The sequence below is a fragment of the Phascolarctos cinereus genome, unplaced genomic scaffold, assembly GCF_003287225.1.
Source record: "Phascolarctos cinereus isolate Bilbo 61053 unplaced genomic scaffold, phaCin_HiC Scaffold_2;HRSCAF=192, whole genome shotgun sequence".
Taxonomy (NCBI): domain Eukaryota; kingdom Metazoa; phylum Chordata; class Mammalia; order Diprotodontia; family Phascolarctidae; genus Phascolarctos; species Phascolarctos cinereus.
The window spans coordinates 316,567,039-316,589,308 of NW_027555625.1; the positions used below are offsets into that span (position 1 = coordinate 316,567,039).

At 44.5% G+C, this 22,270-nt stretch overlaps 1 protein-coding gene across 1 annotated transcript in view; it reads left to right on the forward strand.

Moving 5' to 3' along the window:
* KIAA1755 (KIAA1755 ortholog) overlaps positions 1 to 22,270 on the forward strand; it is a 74,927-nt gene that overhangs the window by 25,573 nt on the left and 27,084 nt on the right. The window contains 4 exon segments of the mRNA XM_020990752.2: positions 971 to 1,159; positions 8,221 to 8,344; positions 14,620 to 14,713; positions 17,282 to 17,368. Of these exon segments, the coding sequence (XP_020846411.1) occupies positions 971 to 1,159; positions 8,221 to 8,344; positions 14,620 to 14,713; positions 17,282 to 17,368 (494 nt within the window).

Below are 22,270 nucleotides of genomic sequence, written 5' to 3' on the forward strand. Positions count from 1 at the left end.
ATCTGTATGGGGAAGGGAAGAGAACAAATATTTATTAAGTGCCTACTATGTGACAAGCACTATGCTAAAGCACTTTACATATATTATCTCCTTTGATCCTCACAACAACATTGGGAGAACAATGCTATTATTATCCCCATTTTTAGTTGAGGAAACTGAAGCAAACAGAGGTTAAGTGACTTGCCCAAGGTCACACAGTTAGGAAGTGTCTGAGGCTGGATTTGAACTCAGGTCTTCCTGACTCCAGGCCCAGTGCTTAATCTGCCTTCTGTAAGATGAGAGGGTTGGACTATCTCACCTCTGAAGTTACTTCCAGCTGCAAACCTGTGATCCTACTGTGAGATCTGTTTTGCAGATGAGAAAAATGAGGCTCAGAGAGATTAGAATTCCTTGCTTACAGCTCCCCAGCTAGCCAGTGTCAGAGGCAAGCTTAGAACCCAGGTCTTTCTGACTCCAAGCTCATCATTCTGTCTACTGGGCCACACTGCCTCACTGCAGTGACAGCAAGTGGATTGGGACTCAGAGCCCCAGCTTCCAAATCTAATACACTACAGCATACTGGATATGATAAGGACTGAATTCAATGCTGAATGGTACAGTACTTTGAGAAGTCCAAATCTGTGACTAGAGGTGAAGGGAGATTAGGATGGTATAAAATTAATTAGCCCCTCAAAAAGCCGCATTTATCACACCATGCTGCCCTCCAGAGGCACAGGGGTACTCATGCAGTTATTTTCTTCTTCAGCACCTAGGTGCAAACACACACACACACACACACACACACACACACACACCCCAAAACAACAGCCAGAGACCAGTGCCTACTTGCTAAAGCAGTTTCCTGATGTTCCTTTAAAATTCATGCCCACCCATTTGTTATGAAAGAAACTTCCTCCTTGAAGCAGCCACCTACTCTAACACACTCATTAGAAAACTTCACGGGGTTTTTTTTTCCTTTTCTTTCGCATAGCTGGCTCCAGTCAGACCAAAACATCTGTCCAGGAAGCTTCCTCCACCCAGGGTTCCAGTGCTAAATCCAGTTCAAGTATGGACCTCCCAGAAAGAGATTGTGCACTTTTAGAGACCCTCTCCGAACAGCCGCTCCACGCCTGGGATCTGAAGGCTGAGATCTTCCTCTCAGGGATAGCTTGCTTGCCAGGTACTGCTCCACTCCCGGGGGGTAGGCAAGAGAGGTGGGGGATGGGAGTGGGGACACAGGTGTGAACACAATTCATTGACCTCATGCTGTTCTCTCCATGCCTTCATAAAGCCTCTCTATGTCTAAAGTGAGAACCTGAAAAGGCCTTAGCATAGAAGGGCCAGAGTCTCCCATTGCATCCTGGGCCATCTCCAGTTGTCCAGATGAATATCTGACCACTGGACCCAGATGGCTCTGGAGGAGAAAATGGGGCTGGTGACCTTGCACAGCCCTCCCTCACTCAAATCAAAGTCAATTGAAACTCGTGTCATCATCTCCCTGATGGTACCGTCCTCTTTGAGAGGACAACACACGACCATGCCTAAAACACACTCCTTCTCCACCTCTCATATAATTCTTCTCCTGCTCCAAAGCCCACCCCAGGTACCATCTCTCCTAGGATCAGAGATCTAGGGACTTCAGGGACCATCTAGTATCACCCCCTCATTTTACAGATGAGGAGACTGAGGCCCAGGCAGTCTAAGAGATTTTATTTTACAGATGAGGAATCTTCAGTGATTTCTCCTTGGAGTCTTCTCTGACGCTTCTTAGTTGACAGTTGCCTCCTCATGTATCCCAGACCACTTTATATAGATTTTTTCGTTCCCCTGTTCACATTTTACTCGCTGTTATATGTCCAGGGACTGTGGGACCTTTCATTTTATGCCCTCAGCACCTACCACAAGGCCTGGCAGATAGTAGTAGAGGCTTTTATTGCTAGAATTGAACTGAAGTGAGTCGTTAGGTTAAGATCCATCATCTCTAAGATTCATAGAATCTCAGTCCTGAGTGAGGTCTCTGAGTACTCTTTGGACATGTGGTTTTCAAAATATGACCCTTGGACCTCTGGGAGTACTCAAAACTCTTTCAGGTTGTCTGGAGGGTCAAAACTATTTTTGTAATAATACTAAGATGGTATTTGCCTATTAAAATACTCTTCCCTTTTCTAATTACCTATCTACATGAGGCTGGATTTTCTTCATGTACTTCATCCAAAATAACTTATTACAACAAAGTGGATGCAGAAGCAGATAAGAGAATCCAGCTCAGTTCCTATTAAGCCAAACATTAGATTTGTAAAAATATGTAAAACAATGCTACTTTTCTCATTAATATTTTTATTTTGAAAAATAGTTATTTTTCATTTAAAATATGTTATTTCTATAAGCATGTAATGAATCAATCTATTATTTTCAAATGAACTAATAAATATTTTAAAATCTTATCAGTTTTAGTTTCTAATATTGTAAATACTAGTAGATATAACCTACATAAACAAAAGCTCTTTGGAGGTCTCGATAATTTTTAAGAATATGAAGAGGTCTTGAGACTAAAAAGTTTCAGAACTGCTGCTCTAGACTTCCCCCCTTTTCCCACAGAATGAATTGCCTACTCTATTCCAGTATATCTTCACTGAAGGACATGGTGGTGTTTCTTTCTTTAATCAAGTTACCAAGGAGGCATAGTGGACTGAGAGCTGGGCTTGGTGCTAGGAAGTTCAAAATCCTCTCCCCAAAACTATGTTTCAGCCATCACAGTCTGCCTGCCTTGTAGAACTTCATCTGTTGAATATTCTTGAGAGGAAGGACCATGCTTTTGATTTGTATCCCCAGCATAGTGCCTGGCACACAGTAGGTGCTTACTAACTGCTTGTTGGTTGGGGCAGCTAGGTGGCGCAGTGGATAGAGCACCAGCCCTGAAGTCAGGAGGACCTGAGTTTAAATTCAGCCTCAGACGAAACACTTGACACTTACTAGCTGTGTGACCCTGGGCAAGTCACTTAACCCCAACGGCCTTAAAAAAAAAAAGGAATAAAAAATAAATAAATAACTGCTTGTCAGTTTGTTGAATTGACCAAAAACCTCCAGCAATGCTGAATGGCTCTAAGTCATGGGACACCAAGGTCTCAGAAGAATTCAAAATTAAAAGATCCTAGATTTAGATTGGAAGAGACCTTTGAGATCATTCTAGTACAACCTCTTCATTTAAAAGAGGAGGAATCTGAGGCCGGGGAGGTTAAGTGATTTACCCAAGGTCACACAGGTAAGGTGAGAGGCAGGATTTGAACCCAAGTCATCTGACTCCGAATCTGCAACTTTTTCTACTGCACCGTTCGTCAAAACCAAAATGAAATGACAAACAGTAATAACAGCTGGCATTCGCGTAATGCCTTTAAAATTTGCAGAGTGTTTTAGAGATGTTACCTCATTTGATCCTCACTGTAATACTGTGAAGGACAGCTAGATGGCATAGGGCAGCTAGGTGACACAGTGGATAGAACACTGGGCCTGAGGTCAGGAAGACCTGAGTTCAAATTTGGCCTCAGATACTTAGTAGCTGTGTGATCCTGGGCGAGTCACTTAACCCTGATTATCTCAGTTTCCTCATCTGGGAAAATGAGCCAGAGAAGGAAATAGCAAATCATTCCAGTATCTCTGCCAAGAAAATCCCAAATGGGCTCACAAAGAGTCGGACACGACTGAAAAATGACTAAGCAACAGCAATAATGCTGTGAGGTGGAGGGCTATTCGTATTCCCAGTTTACAGGTGAAGAAACTGGGGCGCAGACAGTTATATGACTTGCCTAGAATCACTTAGCTAGTAAGTGTCTGAGGCAGGATTTGATTCTAAGTGCAAGTCTAACACTCTTCTCACTATGCCATGCTGACTTATAAATGAATAACCCGAAGGACTGGTGGCTACAGCATATTACAGGCATGATATGAGGGAGGGAGGAAAGGAAGGAAGGAAGAAGGAAGGAAGGAAGGAAGAAGGAAGGAAGGAAGGAAGGAAGGAAGGAAGGAAGGAAGGAAGGAAGGAAGGAAGGAGGAAGGAAGGAAGGGAGGAGGAGGAGGGGGAAGGGAGGAGAGGGAGAGAAGGAGGGAAGGAGAGGGAGGGAGGAAGGAGGAGAGGAGGAAGGAAGGAAGGAAGGAAGGAAGGAAGGAAGGAAGGAAGGAAGGAAGGAAGGGAGGGAGGGAGGAGGGAGGGAGGGAGGGAGGGAGGGAGAGGGGAGGAGGAAGGAAGGAAGGAAGGAAGGAAGGAAGGAAGGAAGGAGGAGGGGAGAGGGGGAGGGAGAAGGGGAGGGAGGAAGGAAGGAAGGAGGAAGGGAGGAAGAAGGAAGGGAGGAGAGGAGGAAGGAAGGAAGGAGGAAGGAAGGAAGGAAGGAAGGAAGGAAGGAAGGAAGGAAGGAAGGAAGGAGGAAGGAAGGAAGGAAGGAAGGAAGAAGGAAGAAGGAAGGAAGGAAGACAGGGGGAAGGGAGGGAGGAAAAAGAGAGAAGGAGAGAGAGGCTTTGTAGTACAGTGCAACAAGTGTTGACCTTAGAGACAAAGAGTTATTAGCTGGGTGCTCAAGGCAAGTCTCTCCTAATCTGTGGGAGCAAGGCACTGGCTTAAACTACCCCTCCAGCCCCTTCTGGCTAGCCCATTCTCTGTTCTAAGATGAGGTGTCATGTTGTAGAGACAAGAGCCCTGGACGTGAAGTCAGGAGGCATGGGCTGGGGTCCTAATGCTGCTGCTTGCTCCACATGTGGCCTTGCACAATCAATCAACAAACATTTACTAAACTGCTGCAGGCCAAGTACTGTGTGCCGCATGAGTCACTCACCCCACATGAGCCCCATTTTCCTCATCTGTAAAATGGAAATAATAATTCTTTTACTAGCTGCCTCACAGGGCAGTCCTGAGGAAAACTATTCATAAAGCTTAAAGGGCTTTAGAAATGGGGTCATCACCACCCTGACATTCTGTGTTCTCAGGTTCTTCTCAGCTATGACGTTCTGTTTTCTAGCCAGCTAGGGGATATGATGTATAGCATATTGGGCACTGAACTCAAAAAGACCTAAGTCTGAATCGTTCCCCAGACACTGATTAGCTAGGTGATCCTGGATGCTTGACCTTTCCAAACCTCAGTTTCCTCTTCTGTAGAATGGGAATAATAATAGTACCTACCTCCCAGAACTTTTGTGAAGATGAAATGAGGTAATATGTGTAAGGCACTTTGCAAATCTCAAAAAGCTTTAGAGATAGCTCTGATATTCTATGATTCAAAGGTTTGGTTAATGTTTTAGGGGAGGAGGGTGGGGAAGGAGAGAGGAGAGAGAGACAGAGAGACAGAGAGACAGACAGAGAGAGAGAGAGAGAGAGAGACAGAGAGACAGAGAGAGAGAGACAGAGAGAGAGAGAAAGAGAGAGAGAGAGAGACAGAGAGAGAGAGAGAGAGACAGAGACAGAGACAGAGAGAGAGAGACAGAGACAGAGAGAGAGAGAGAGAGAGAGAGAGAGAGAGAGAGAGAGAGAGAGAGAGACAGAGACAGAGAGAGACAGAGACAGAGAGAGAGAGACAGAGAGAGAGAGAGAAATAGGGTCAGGTAACCTTACCAAGGCCCCCACTGAGAAAGGCCAGCAGCATGGAGCCGAGCTGGGCCAAGAAGGCCAAGGGCAGCTTACAAAGGTCAGGGCCCGACAGCAGTTTTGCTGGCTGAACAGATGGGGTGTTGATGGCTTCCAAGCTGAACACCTCATGACAGGGAGGATAATGGGAACAGACGCCACAGTCTTCCTGGGAACAGGAAATTACATGACATGAATCTCATGACTGAAAATCTGCAAGTATAAATATAGAAAGCAGGGCCTGTAAATTGCTCTTTCTCCCTCCCCAATGTCCCCCATACCACACCTCCCCTGATCCTTCCCAGGCCATCACAGGGCTGCAGACAGAGCTAGTTTTTGTTCTCTGCCTGCCTTGAATACAAACTCCCCAAAGGAGAAGATGTCAGGCAGGCTTTTTTAGCCTGGATGCTGGTAGCCATCTCCAAAGAATATGGTACCCTGACTCAGTCATCAAGGAGGCCTTCCTTCAGTTCAGTTTAGCAAAGTTTATTAAATGCAGAGCACTTATTACATTTATTCAATTCCTGCATGCAAAGCACTGTGCTTAGTACTGGAGGAAAGAAAACATTTAGATAAGACACAGATCTTGCCTTCCCAGGGCTCACATTTATTCTTATGCCATAAACATAAATGACAATATATTATATCAATATTAATATACATATTAATTAATATGGTAAATATGTTAGGAAGGAGCAAAGTACAATAGAGGATGGCTACCTGGTATGATGAATAGAGTGCTGGTCCTGGAGTGAGGAAGACTCATCTTCCTGAGTTCAAATCTTCCCTCCCCCTGACGACTTCTGCCTCTCCACAGACCTTGATGGAGACAGCCTAAGACTTTGAAATAAGAACTTTGGGAATAGCCATGCTTCCAACCCAATGACCCTAGCCATCGCTCCAGGGAAGCAAGCCCTATGCCGAGCCACTTCCCCAGATGATGCTCTAAGGCCCAGACTAGAAGCAAAACTGGTGGTCTGGGTGTTGCTGAAGGGGGAGAACAGAGATCTAGGAAAGTTTGGGGGAAAAGGTGGCAGTTGAGTTAGGTTGAAACGACCAGGTAGGAATTCAACAAGCTAAGGGCAAGGATGAAGGATATTCATAATGATAAGATCAGAAGACCCGGAAGAGATCTGAGGCCACCTAGTCCAACTCCTCAACTTTAGAGAGAAAGGAACAGAGAGGTTGAATGACTTGTCTAAGGTCATACAAGTAGTGTCAGGGGTGGAACTTGAATCCAGGTCCACTGGATCTTGGACTAGTGCTTTTCCCACTATACCACACTGTCTCCCTTTCTAGGCATAGGAAACTGACAGGGAAAACACAGGCCATGTTTGGGAGACAGAAAGGAGTCCGTTTTGGTTGGAGTGTAGAGTGAAGGGAGTGGGATGATATGAAATAAGGCTGGGAACGTAAGGCAACGTCAGACTGAGGATGACCTTAAATTCTCAAGGTAAAGGTGTTTGGAATTCACTCCATAGATAATAGGGAGCCACTGGAGCTTTTGAGGAAGAATGGCCAGAGCAATGTTTAAAGAAAATGGTTCTGATGTAGTAGAGTAGGAAAAGAGCAAAAGTAAGTAGGAAGACCTATAAAGAGACTAGAAATAGGGGCAGCTAGGTGTGCAGTGAATAGAGCACTGGCCCTGAAGTCAGGAGGACCTGAGTTCAAATCCAGCTCAGACCAAACACTTAACACTTACTAGCTGTGTGACCCTGGGCAAGTCACTTGACCCCAATTACCTAAAAACAGAGAGAGAGAGAGGAGAGAGAGAGAGACTAGAAATGAAATCAATAGGATTTGGCAATTGATTCAATTCAACTTTACAAGCATTTATTAAGTACACATTATGTGTGGAGCACTGTGTTAGGTACTGGAGATACAAAGGCCAAACTGAAAACCTATCCTTAAGGTACTCATATTCCATTGATTGAATCTTAGTGGTCAGTTAGAACAACTCTCTATTCAGCCATTCAACAAATATCTCCCAAACATTTACAGCGTGCTCAGTGTTGGCACAGAGGGGATGCAAGGATGCCTGTGGTGTGGTAAAGGACAAACACAGGGACACAGATCTTTACAATACAAGGTGAAGGATGCTGAGGCTCATGTGAGAGATAGAAGTTGCTGTGGTATTTCAGACAGCAGATGGAGAGATCACATCTGTTTGCTGGATCAGGAAATGCTTGGTCATATCCTTTTGGGACTGTTTTCATCAGCAGTGATAGGTTTACACTGATTCATTCGTACTCTCTCATTTTCTCCCAGTCTAACTATGGACCAGAGTGAAACTAACTCCCCTTTTTAGTAATTAACCTCCTATCCCAGTGTTCAAAATCATTGGGTGTTTTGAAACAATATGAACCTAAGTGTGTTTCCAGCCAGAGCTCAATATGCCACTGAGGTTCTGATCCCATATTTCCCATTTAGTACCTGTGTGACCTTGGGCAAATCACTCAACCTCTCTGGGCCTCAGTTTCCTCATTTGTAAAATGGGGGAGGGAAGATTGGATTAAATGCCCCCTAGGATCCCTTCCAGTTCCAAATCTAGGCTCCTAGGATCCTAAGTACAAAAGCTCTACAATCAGGTAAACTCAAAGCAACTAACTCTCTTTTGACTTCTTCTGGCCCAGGTAGCCAGGACAAGACAGGGAGGCGTCTGCTCCAGGTGACTGCAAGTGGCTCAGCGTGGGACGCACCATGGTGCTCAGCCAGAGAGGTCACCAAACTCCTCATCTACTTGTGCTCCATCCCCAGGTACGGCAATGGACGGTATATGAAAGTCAGGCAACAAGCATGGCCTGGACAAGGTCAGATTGTCACCCAACAAGTCAGTAACAGGGTTAGAACTAGAAGCCAGCTGGGCCTCTTGGCTTCTTCCCACTTCCCCAGACACATATTTGAAATGACAAAAATCAGTAAGACTTGGTAGTGTGGTTAAGAGAAAGAGCCGTGGATCTGAATCAGAAGCCCTGGGTTCAAATTTTCCCTCAACTACTTATTTCGTGAATAAGTACCTTCCTTTCTCTAGGACTCAGTTTTGTCATCTGTAGTGAAAGGGTCAGACTGAATGATTTGTGAAGTCCTGAATGAGGGAAAGGGAGGAGTCAAAAATGACTTAGGTTTTGAGCTTGAGTAAATGATACTACCCCAGTTCCAACCCCACAAGGGATAAGGAAGTCCAGAGGAGGAAAAGTCCAGGGGAAAGAGGAACATACTGGGTCTGAAGTATTGTTGGAATATTGAGTTGAGTATGTGGCCTTGGAACTCAAGCAAGGTGAGAGAGCTACTGAGAATTCCTCTTTTAAGAGGTAGGAAACTATGGAAGGAAACAGCAAAGGGATCCCTTAGAGTTCCAGGAAGGCTTCATAGAGGTGATGACCTTGAGCTGAGTCTTGAAGGAAAGTAGAGCTTAACTAAGTAGAGAAGAGGGGAAAGGCATTCCAGGTAGAAGGAAAAGCATGAGCAAAGGTGTGGAGGCAGGAAAGCTCAGGGACAGGAGCAGACCTGGGCCTATAAATAAGAGGAGAGAGAGAGAGAGAGAGAGAGAAGAGAGAGAGAGAGAGAGAGAGAGAGAGAGAGAGAGAGAGAGAGAGAGAGATTATACTATAGTAGAAAGTGCAGATCCAGAGTCAGGTTCTCTGAAAATCTCCTCTCCTTTCTGAGCCTCAGTTTTCCCATCTGTAAAAGAGGGATAATCATACTTGCATCATGGAACCATAGAATCTCAGAGTTGAAAGAGACCTCAGAGGGTAACCCCTAAGTGAGCAAAATCTACTCTACCACATACCTAGAATGCCAATAAGCTTTTGGTTGAAAAAATGAGGAGCCTCCTGTGACAGCCCACTTTATTTGGGACTGTGACAAAGATTTCTTTGTATCAAAAGTAAATTTGCCTTTTTTGCCACTTCCACCCACTGCCCACCTGCGACCAAAAAAACAAATCTATGCCCTTTTCCACATGACAGGCCCTCAAATATTTGAAAACAGTCTTCTTGCCCCCTCCCTAACAACCCCATGGTAGTTTCGCTACCCTACTAAATGAAGAAGCCCCAAGGAAGCTCAAAACCCTCGAGTCACCCTGCCAGAGTTAGGCCAGCAATTATGGTCCAAAGTCCCTTTTCCTACCAACCAGAAATTCCCCAGGAATCTTCCTTCCCCCAACTCACATGACAGTACTAGCCTCCAGGTCCAGACTCCTTGCTCCCTGCCCTTAATACTGAGTCCTCCTATGAAAAACCACCAGGACTTTACTGGCTGGTGAGGATACCCCATTGCCTACAGGGCTCTGCTGGGGCCCACTCAATTCCACCAGGGTCCCAGTGGACCAGATTTGTCTCCATCATCTTCCTTAGCTGCCTTTCATATTTTAAGTATATCCCCTCAATGAAGCTGCCTTGCTTTACCATCCTGTGTGCTCTGTATTTCCCTGTACAGGATTTTGGCATCCTAACCTTCCTACATCTACATTCAGATCACCCACCTTCTCCCCTCCCCGCAATCCTCAGCTCAGATTCCTTTAACAGATACTTTAATGGAGTGTACCTAAGACCCTCCTTTTAGTGCTCTCCATCTTACTCCCAATGTCCGTCCCCAGAGGTGGCAGCCAGGCTTGAAAACAGCACTTCAGCTGTGGCCTGACCAGGATACATCACAGCAAGCATAGCATGGCCCCCCACTCCTGGATGCCACCCTACGGACACTGTAACAAGATTGTAAAAAAAACGATAGTGTGTGCCAGTGCCCATAATGTCTCTACAAAATAGAAGAGAATATAATCATGACCGTAGGGAGGATGGAGCCTGATTGAAGAGGTCCTCAAAAGCCAGAGAGGGGAGTTTGACTTTGATGTCATAGGCCAATCAATGACTTCCATGGCAGAGGTTGCTTTGGGGAGCCCAAGGGGGAATGGAAAAAAGGGACTTGAGAACTTAGAACATAAAATGTCAGAGATGAAAGAGATGGCAGAAGTCATTTAGTCTAATCTCCTCACTTGACACAAGGGGGAAACTGAGGCCCAGAGAGGGGAAATGTCTTGTCCAAGGTCACACAATGAATTGGACTGAGCCAGTTGTCTCAGGCTTCAGTCACAAGACCCATTGCCTCTGGCTAGGCTTCTTTGCTGGGAGACTAGGGGCAGGAATTGGCAGGTTCCAAGAGGACATGGAAACACTCCAGGCTAATAAGCTTTGCTTCTGCAATCAGCTATTTGGAACCAGAGCCGGTGGGAAGAGAGAGGGGGATGGTATAATCTCTGGGCCAGTCTAGACCTTGTCCAGAAAGAGGCTGCTGCCATCTGCTGGATTTTGAAATCACTTCATCCAATTTGGCAAAGAAACAGAGGGTATTTTTACCCCAGTCTAAGATTGTCCTGGGGGGGGGGGGTGCGGAGATGGGGAGGGAGATGGGGGGGGTGCAACGTAGGCAGGGGTAACCAGGGCTAAAGCCCCCTGTTGCTCCTCTCCCAACTCCTGTCTGTAAAACTGAAGATCTACACCCCCAGACACCCCAACCCACGGGCGAATGCTCCCCTTAGGCATCCTGGGTATTTGGCCCAGCTCATGTCTCCTTCCCACAGGACAGGATGAACATCAGCGTGTTTCCAGGTCCCCATTCCTACCTAGTCAAACATCCCTGACCTGTGTCTGCCTGCCTATGTACTGTGTACATCGGGTAGTGGGTACCAGTTGGGTTAATGTCTTGCCCTATCTGGGTGACATATTTGCATGTTAACTGAACCTTTCCATTCCTTAACCCAACAAAGTGATTCTTATGATGAATTTTAAGCAGGGCAGGCTGGTAGATGAGGGATTTCTAGGCAGGGATCTTTTCAGTGCCTCTCACATGATATTATATAGACATTAGCAGAGCTATTAAAAACTCCTCCAAGTGAACCTTCGCTCTACAAAATGAGCTCAGGAATGAAAAGGATGTGGTATTAAGATCCTTCAGCTAGAAGTGAGGAGACTGATGCTTCGATCTTCACTTCGCTATAGTGACCTTAGACTAGTCAGTTCCTTCTCTAGGTCTCAGTTTCCTCCTCCATAAAATAAGGAGATTGGAATAGCTGATCTTCTAGCTCTAGCGGTCTATGATCTATTAAAGACACAACCAAACCCTTTCCCAGCTTCTACAGCTAGTGTCCTGGACACAGGGGAGCAGGTTTTACCCACCATAAAGGGAATCAGGGTGGACTGAGCAGCAGCATGCTGGGCAGAGGCGGTTCCCCTCTCAGGGATGGATATTTGTTTCCACCCTCCCCTGCCCACGACTCTTCAAGCCTCTCTAGATCAGCAGTTGGCCCCAAAATACTTTATAAGGATGAGAACTTTGCAAATGGGATAATTTGTCTAGACCACATGTGCCTGCATGTCATAAGTCAATGTATGTATGTATAGGTGGGCATGGGTGCCTATCAGGGGTTGAGTTTGCTTTTGTGTTTGTCTATCTCTGCAGGTACCTGTCACTGTGTGTCTGTGTATGTGCATGTGCAGCTGTCTTGCTCACTGCATGTGTTTCCGGGCACTAACTCCTTGAAAGCAGGGTCTCTGTTGTGTCTGCCTCTGCCTCTCCAGTGGCTTAAGAAATGAGTTTTGAATTGAACTGGATTGAATTGTACTATCCATACTTGTAATCTATCTGCTCAGGTCTGTACGTCAGTGGGCACAAGCAAATGTGCTCTTATGCGTATGTCTCTGAAGGTTTACTTTTGTGTGTATGTGTGTGCACACACACATCTTTCTGGCTCAGCATATGTGCTTGGGTGTATCCATGTTTCTGTGCAAACATGTGGTGATGAGATTTTTCTCTTCAATGAAGAATTCCCAGGGTAGCCCATAGGCCCTGGCATCTGGTTCTCTTTACCAAGGTGTGAGATGGTCTATTTTTCTTTCGGGGCCTCATTAGAAGTGATTTTAGAGAAACTGAGACACATGTCCAGACACCAATTGAGAACAATGAACAAGGTTCCTCCCAGGACAAAGGAGTAACTAATCAATGACTTCACAGGCCTTTCTTCAAAGGCAGTACTGGGCAGTGCCCCAGCTCCAAAAGCAACAACTATTGGCTGCCTACCCCATCAGCCTAAAGACCTCATGGAAGATCTAGGGGAGGGTGGGGATGCCTCCCCACAACCTTCTGGGATCAGATGGAGGAGGCCAAGTCACTGGGCAGAAGTACCCAGGGCCCCACCCCATTGTCTCTGCCACCTAGCTGGCAGATGCCCAAAGGGAACATTTCAGGAATGGGTAAGGGGCATTCACTCCCCAGGCAGCCTATTGATTGGGTCAGGGAAACATTTGTAAAATAAATGAGTTGCTATGCCCAAAGGGCTATAAAAATGTGCATACCCTTTGACCCAGCAATAGCACTTCCAAGGCTATATCCCAAAGAGATCATACAAATGGGAAAAGGACCCACATGTACAAAAATATTCATAGCAGCTCTTTTTGTGGTGGCAAAGAATTGGAAATTGAGAGGATGCCCATCAATTGGGGAATGGCTGAGCAAGTTGTGATATATGAAATGTAATGGAATACTATTGTGCTATAAGAAATGATGAACAGGCTGACTTCAGAAAAACCTGGAAAGACTTGTATGGTCTGATGCTGAGTGAAATGAGTAGAACCAAGAGAAAGTTGTACACAGTAACAGCCACATAGTGCAATGACTAATACTGATAAACTTAATCCTTCCCAGCAATACAAATATCTAAGACATCTCCAAAGGCCTTGTGATGGAAAATGCTATCCACATCCAAAGAGAGAACTGTGGAAGTTGAATTGCTATCTTTTTTCTCTTCTGTTGAGTTTTGTTTCCTCTTTCTGATGGTTCCTCCTATTAGTTTTAGTTTTTACTTACAATACCATTAATGTGAAAATATGTTTAATAGGAATGTAAATATATAGCCTATATCAGATTGTGCACCATCTTGGGGAGGGTGGTGGGGAGGAAGGGGGAGAAAAATTTTAAACTCAAAAGCATATGGAAGTGATTATTGATAAATCAAAAAAAATTAATAAAAGAAAAAATAAAATAAAATAAAATAAAATAAAATGAATGAGTTACAATGTTAAAACTGAAAGAGATAGGGCATAAACATAGAATGCCATAGCTAGAATAGACCTGAGGATATAGAATGTAGAATAGAACATATAACATATCAGAGCTGGAGGAGAACTTAGAGAAGGGGTTCTTAACTTTGTTGTGTCATAGGACCCTTTGGCAATCTGGCAAAACTTAGAAATCTCTTCTCAGGAGAATTTTTTAATGCATAAAATAAAATATGTAGGATTACAAAGGAAATGAATTATATTGAAATGAAGTTACTAAATTATTTTTTTTAAAAAGTTCACAGACCTCAAGTTAAAATCTCATGTCTTAGACTATAGAACATGGAATTTTAGAGCTGGAAGTGACCATAAACATTCTCTTGTCTAATCCAACTCTCCCTTTTTTTAGAAAAGGAAATTAAAATCCAGAGAGGAGAGGTCGCATAGCCAGTGAATGACCATACAGAGACGAGAACCCACATCTCCTAACTCTCAGCCTATTGTATTTTTCACTATACCACACTGCTTCTGAAAGAAAGAAAGAAAGAAAGAAAGAAAGAAAGAAAGAAAGAAAGAAAGAAGAAGAAGAAGGAAGGAAGGAAGGAAGGAAGGAAGGAAGGAAGGAAGGAAGGAAGGAAGGAAGGAAGGAAGGAAGGAAGGAAGGAAGGAAAAAAGAAACAAAGAAAGAGAAAGAAGAATTTCTGATAGTTTTATTCTGAAAATATTGCATTGGACCCTCATGCCCCTATAACACCAGGTCAATGAACCATTGTCCTCTCAGACCATCTACTGTGGGCCAGGATCCAGAAATTTGGCTCCCCTCATCGACCGGTAGAGGTAGCTAGGAGGTGGAGCTTATGAAAAGACATTTCTTCCTAATGGTAGAAAAGAGTGTCCCTCACCATCCCCATCTCTTTCCCTCTTCATGTCCTCTCTCCATGTTATCCAAATGTGATTCACAATTTGACTTTTGACTCACAGACAAGAAGCCAAGACCACAGGAGTGACTGTTGTGATTGATGCCAGGAAACAGCCCCCCACTCCCAGCTTGGTTAATGCTCTGAGAACAACCCAGGTAAGTGGACCAAATACTAAGCTTGACTTAACAATATGAAATTTAATTGGGATAAATATAAAGTCCTACATGGGTTCAAAAAATCAACAAAAAGTACAGGAAGGGGAAGGCAGAACTAGAACTATCACAAAAAAGATATGGGGGGGTTCAGTGGATTGCAAGATCAAAGTGAGTCAGCAGTGTGATAGGGCAACCAAAAAGTTGATTGGATCTTATGGTGCATTACGAAAGGCATGGTATATGAAATGATGGAATTGATAGACCTAATGTCCTCTGAGTCTAACTCATGTCATATTGAGGAGCACTTAAACGGAGTGGGAATGTTTAGACCTCAGGAACAGAAGTTTTGTAAAGGAAACATTATTATGTGAAAGAGGGAGTAGATTTATTCTGCTTGAGGCCAGAAGGTAGGACTTGGATCAAAGGGCCCGAGTTACAAGGAGGCAGATTCAAGAATAAGCTTCCTACTTAGAGCCGACCAAAAATGGAATAGCCTCTCCTGAAAGTTCCCCATCACTGGGTAAATTCCAATCCAACAGAAGGTAACTCACCAGGAATGATGTAGAAGGGATTCATGCTTCAGGCAGCATTGGACAAGAGGCTTGCTGAGGTCTCTTCCACCTCCAAGATTCTCTACAAGACATGCAGTAGGGGAATGCTTAACCAGAGCTCCTATACCCCAGCTGCCCTCTTGCCCTTTCTCTGTCAATGTTTCCTGTTCTCATCCTATCAATTAGCAAATGTGTATGGAGCACCTCCTAGACATAAACATAGAATCAAAGAGCTGAGGGGGTCTTGCACTACCCACTCCAAACCCCTCATTTTAATAGAGGAAAAAACTGAGGCTGAGAGAGGAGAAGGAACCCACCCAAGGTCAGACACAAAGCTAGCATTAGAACATATCTTCACATTCCCTGCCACATGGTGCTGTGTTCAGTTCCCATAGTGAAAATAAATTGCTTATGTTACATTGGTTCCAATTTTTTTCATCAATAAAATTAAATACTTCGATGTTTTATAAACATGGTCTCTAGCAGCTAGGTGGCACAGTGAATGGAAAACCGACCTGGAGTCAAGACCTGAGTTCAAATGCTGCCTTGGATACTCTCTAGCTGTGTAACTCTGAGCAGTCATTTAACTTCTTCTCAGCCTAAGTTTCTTCAGCTGTAAAATGGGGATAATACCTCTCAGAATTATTATGAGGTTAAAAGGACATCGTATTTGCAAAGTGCTTTGCAAACCTTCCAGTGCCCAGCCATGCCTTCTTATACTGAATGTCTCCTCCTTTTCTGCCACTTGGTCACCATCACTGCAGAGGTGGAAAGAGGCCGCACAGCTCTGAGGGCTACTTTGTATTTGATCTCTATCATGGTCACTATGGCCAAAGAGCTCATCATGTGATGACCTATCTGCTGCTGCTGAGTTTCTTCCCTACCCCAGCCCTTCCGGTTCTGAGATAGGAGGCACAACCCATCCCTGAGCATCGTAGTGGCCCCCATATTCAAAAGGAACTCCACAGTAACATACCTGACCAGTGGTCTCCTGGCCTCTGCTTAGAGACCTCCAAAGGAGAGATCATTCAGATTGTTAGGAAGTTTTCCTGTCCTCACACCTAAACTTGCCCCCTTGAAATGACCATTATCACTCTTAGTTCTGCCTTTGGGACGAACAGAGCAAGTCCAAGCTTTGCTCCACGTGCCAGCCCTTCAGATACTTGAATGAAGCTGTCATATCCCCATGAATTCTTATCTTGTCCAAGCTAAATGTCCCCAGCTTCTTCAAAAGATCCTAATATGATGTGGACTCAAGGGCTTCCCACCACCCTGGATTTTATCCAATTTATTGGTGTCCTTTCTAACACAATGTCCAGGCCTGAGCATAATATTCAGATTAGGTCTGAAGAGGGGAAACTATGTAGTCAGAACAAGTATAAATAAAAGTATGTAACTATATAATGGCCAGGCCTGAAGTCAGGAAAACTCCTTTTCATGAGTTCAAATCTAGCCTCAGAGACTTACTAGCTATGTGAGCCTGGACAAGTCACTTAACCCTGTTTGCTAAAGTTTCCTCATCTGTAAAATGACCTGGAGAAGGAAATGGCAAACCACTCCAGTACCTTTGCCAAGAAAACCCCAAATGAGGTCAGGAAGAGTCAAGCACAGCTGAAAAATGACTGAACAAAAAACAATGTAAAAGGCTTTTACCTTACCAAGTGTCAAATGTAGGTGTGGATGAGAGTGAATTGGGGATGACCTTAAGGAGGAGGCAGAGAATTCCCCCTTCAATGGTGCAGATGTGCAGAGGCTTGGGAAATACTTATCTGGATTAGATTCCCATGAAATCTCAATAAAGCAAATTATAAGGGGCCTTTCTCAGCTCAACTTAATGACATAATGGGTATTTTTTGGTCCTTAGCAACAGTTATGATCAATCCGTCACGCACTGGCCTCAATCTCTGAGGTGCCTTCTTTCCCCCGTGTCCCGTCTAGAACATCTGTGAGAGGAAGTGTGTGTAGGCCAGGGTAGGCAAAGTGAAAAGAGTGAATCTGAAGCTGCTGTCTCCCACAGGCCCTGGCCCCAGTCTCCATTCACAGTTTGCTACTCTTGGGGGAGAAGGAAGCTGCTACCCAGCTGGAGAAGGTGCCAGGCATCCAGGTAAGAGCAAGAAGCATGAGGATTGGCCAAGGCAAGGGGAGAGGAGGGATGGGCAGAGAAGAGAGTTGGAGCACAGTTCTCTCTGCTCTTGGTACAGAGAAGAGAAAGCATTTTGGTGAGGTCTGTACTCCTTTCTCACAGCCATAATGTGGAAGAGTGTAGGAAAGAACAGCCAGCCATAGTTCCTTGTTTGTTTGTTCTGTACCATTCTGGCTGCAGAGAGAGAGGCCACCAGAAGAGCATGCGGTGTGTCTTTGCTTCCCTGGATGTCTGTAGATGTCTGTCTGCTTGTGGGTAGTGGTTATATTCTGTGCTGCTGCTGCTGCAGTGCTGGGTCTCAGAGTATGTTAGAGAAGGTCTGGACAAATTGAAATTCCCCACCTGGACTCCATTTCCCAGTCCCTACAAAGGGTGCATAGCAGCAAGCAAAAAAAAAAAGTGTATTGGTAAGGCTTAGGGGATAAAAGGGAGGAATTTAAATCACTAGATTTCTTCCTTTTTCTGGGTTCTCTCTGCCCTTCCCCAAACTTGGCCTGTCCAGTCCCTCTGGAGTGACTGATAAGAAAAGCAGTAGGGAGTGAAACAGGATTTGGGAGTAGGATGGGGTGAGAAATCTCAGAATAGTTATCCTTCATTTAAAATAAAAGTGAAATGAAACATCTTTCAAGAAAAAAAATGTGTTTATTAAATAACACCTGTGTGCTCAGTCCTGGATTCGGCTATGCTGGAGTGGTAGAGGGAGGGGAAAGAGAGGGAGGCAGGTGAGAATACAGAGGAAGATATGGTCATTACCCTTAGAGAGGTCACAGTCTAACTGACCAGACAGAACTAATGCACATAAGACAAATAAGTGGAAACATGAGATGGTGAATGGTTAAGTGCCAGGATGATTGGTATATTTCACATTACTGTGGCACTAAAGGGTTTACAAAGAGCTTTCTACATAGCCCTGTAAGGCTGACAGGGTAATCAATCAACCAATAAACATTTATTAAGTGCCTACTATGTACCAGGCACTGTGCTAAGCCCTGGGAGTACAAAAAGAAGCAAAGGACAGTCCCTGCCCTCAAGGAGCTTACATTCTAATGGGGTTGGCAACACATAAGGGAAGATGAAGGGGGGTGGCCAGGGAATGAAAAAGAAGGTATGCAGCCACAAGCATGATGGAGTCTAGAGGAGTGCAACCTGATGAGAAATGAAGACATGACTGCCCTGGGCACCCTCCTTGAATGGAGGTTCTGGAAGAGCCTTCTACCTTCCACAATCAGAGTGAGGGCCCAGGAATAGAGGGTACATATTAGCTGTGAGTCCTAGAGCTAAAGTGATGTCCAGGCTGAAGGTCTTTCTGGTTTAGGGGGAGTATATAAGAGCAGAGCATCCACAGCTCCTGCCAGGATAACGAACGCTAACCCTGATACTCATTTCTTAGTACTGCTCTCTCTGACCATTTGACCTCCTAGTGTTGGGTGCCGTCTGCCTAGCCCACTTCATCCCAACCTGAACTGACCTACCTAGACCTCACAAAATTCAGAGTCATCATTATTCATTGAATCCAATCTGTATCCAAACAGGGTACAAAATCTCTTCTACTACATCCCCGACAAGTGGTCATGCTTCCTACACTTGAACATCTTAGGTGACAGGAAGCTCACTACTTCCCGATTACTCTTGTACTGTTCTTACTGTTAGGAAGTAATGCCTCCTATGGAGCCCAAATCTACGTCACCAAATGCTCCTCGTTCTGTTCTCCGGGGTGAAACAGAACAAATCAGATCCAGCTTCCCTATGATAGCGCTTCATCAGTGATCACCCGCCCTCTAAGCCTTTTCATCTCCAAGCCAAGCAGCCTTAGCTCTTTTCGCTGGTCCTGATATGGCATGGCCTCTGGCCTACTCCCATGCTCGTTACCCTCCTTTGAGGGTTTGTCAACGGCCCTTTTATGACATAGCTCCCCAAACTGAGAACGGTACTCCGGTCTGACCAGCAGAGGACAGCAGCACTCTTCTCACTTCCCTTGTTTGACCACTGGTGCCACTGTGATCATTGGAGAAGGAAATGGCAAATCATTCCAGTATCTTTGCTAAGAAAACTGCCATGGACGGCTGGACCATGGAGTCATGAAGAGTCAGATATGACCGAAGGACTCAACAACAACAACAACGACAATAAAACAACATAACAACAACGACAACAACCACCACTATGATCAGAAGATCACAGAACTGGAGGCAGGATGGACCTCACAAACCATCTAGTCCAACTCCCTCATTTTAATGATGAGAAAACTGAGGCCCAATCCCATTGCCCCCACCCCCATTCCTTCAAGATAACAGCTACAGCCTAGGGTACTCTCTCACACATTCTACGAGGCACAGAGTATAGAATGCTGGACTTGGAGTCAGGAAAACCTGGATTTAAAATCTACTACAGACAAACCAGCCCTTATCCTCTCAACCTCAGTGTCTTCATCTGTAAAATGGGTGTTATAATAATAACATCTACTTTACAGGGTTGTTGTGAGGGTTACATGAGATAATGTTCGCAAAATGCTTGGCAAACCTTAAAGTGCTATATCAGTGTTAGCTATTCCTGCGTCCCTGCTATGTGCAAGATCATTCTGTGTGCTGTACCACAATAAGAGTCAGAGATGAATAAGATAGGATCCCTATGCTCATGGAGTCATGACATGGAAGGGAAGATGTGACAATGAACCCAGTTCTTCCTGCAGTGAAGGAGACAGAGGCCCCAGATTCAAATCCTGATTCTGCTACTTCTTCTCTATATAAATTTGAATAAATCCCTTAACCTTTGGCAGGCTCAGTTCCTCATCTGTAAAATGAGGAGTTTGGGTGTACTTTTCTTTCTTGAGGCTTCCATTAATGTACTAGAGCCAGCAGGGGTAACTCAATGTTTCGAAAAGAACAAGTCCCTTGTACTTATTTCACTCCCCATGTATATTATGGCAGCCATTCAGAGCTAGGCTGTTCTTTTAATGTGGATCCCTTTAATTACCACCATATACCACCGTAATGAGTGCGCAAGCTCGTGTTTCTGCTCTGCTCAGGAAAATGATTTAAAATGTCGCCATCTTTCCCGGGGGTTAGTAAACGTGCCGCAGCAGGCAAATTGTTACTTAGGGGACAGGCACATAAAAACACAGCAACAACTCCCTTCCTGGCCTCTGTCAGCTATTGTTCTAGGCACCCACCTCAAATCAAAATGGTCCACGGATTTATTTTGCCTGTAAGCCTGCAAGACTCATCACTTGGTCCCTAAGAACAAAAGCTCCTTCCCATCAGACATGTCTTAGTGGGTGTCCCTTTTCCTATAGCAGGATGGTAGCAGGGGGCAGCAACCCATGACAAGCAGGCTGATTAGAAAGAGACCATGGGCTGGTGGTAGCCGCCAGCCCCAGCTTGTGAGAGTCACTGCTTTATTATCCCCCCACCCTCAACTTCCATCCTGGCCCTTGCATGCCCCAGCCCTTTGCTTTTCTCATAAATTTAGAGTAGAGATTATGTTCATTTCAGATGTCAAAGATAAAAGGCACCTTAGAACGTAGAATGTCAGAGCTGAACAGGATTTTATAATATAGAACACAGAATGTGGGAACTACTAGAAGGGATTTTGGAGTATAGAATAAATAAATACATGGATGAATGAATGAAATATATACATATATATATGTATCTATATGTGTATGTGTCTACATGTGTACATGTATGTGTGTGTGTATACATAGCCATGCTGAAAGGGAGCTTAGAGCTCATCTAATCTAGCCTGCCAATTTCACAGGTATGAAAACTGAGGCTCAGAGAAGGGGATATGACTTGCTCAAGATTATATAGCAAAAAAAGTAGCAGAGTTAGGTTCTTTGACTCCAGAACTCATAGATTAAGAGCTGAAAGGGGCCTTAAGGGGCAGATAGGTGGCTTGGTGGATAGAGTACCAGCCCTGAAGTCAGGAGGGCCTGAGTTCAAATATGGCCTCAGACCAAACACTTGACACTTACTAGCTGTGCAACAGTGGGCAAGCCACTTAACCCTAATTGCCTAAAAATTTTAAAAGAAAAATGAAAGGGGTCTTAAAGGACAAAAAGTCCGACTCTGCATTTTACAGATGAGGAAACAGAGGCCCAGAAAGTTTAAGCGACTTGTCAGGGATCCCACAGATAATAAGCATCAGAAGTAGGAGATGAACCCGGTTCCTCTGACTTTAGAGCCAGTCTTCTTTCCACTATACTATGCTGCCTCCCAAATACAGTGTTCTTTCCACTACCATATGAGATAACTGTAAAGTGACTGGCACATAGTAAGCACCATATAAATGTTCATTATTATTATGATGCCACTCCTAGGAAGGCTAAGATTGCATTCAGTAATGTTGCATCCCCATCAATGGTTGGTCCCTACGTTCCTTATAAAGCAGGGGTTCTTAACCTTGGGTCCATTAATTTTTTAAAAATATGTGTTGATACCTGTATTTCAGTGTACTTGGTTTCTTTTGTCATACTAAGAATTTTATTTTGTGCATTAAAAGCATGATTTTACCAAAAGGGCTTATGACATATAAAAGATTAAGAACTCCCGATATCAAGCATAATAGGCTTAGAGCTGTAAGGGACCTTAGAAGTCATTTAGTGAAGTCCACCACCACCTTCCTCATTTTACAGTTGAGGAAACTGAGGTCTAGAAGGTTCAATGACTTGTAAAAGGTAGAAAATACCTGAGGTGGGATTTGAACCTAACTCCTCTAAGTGCTCTTTCTAGTGTACCAGCCTGAATCAGGAGTCAACATATGGTTATTATTATCATTGGTAAGAATCTACCCCTCCAGCATCCACTATAGCCCTAAAGGAAAAGAGTTGGACCCTTGCCTTATCACTTTTTAAAGATTTCTATC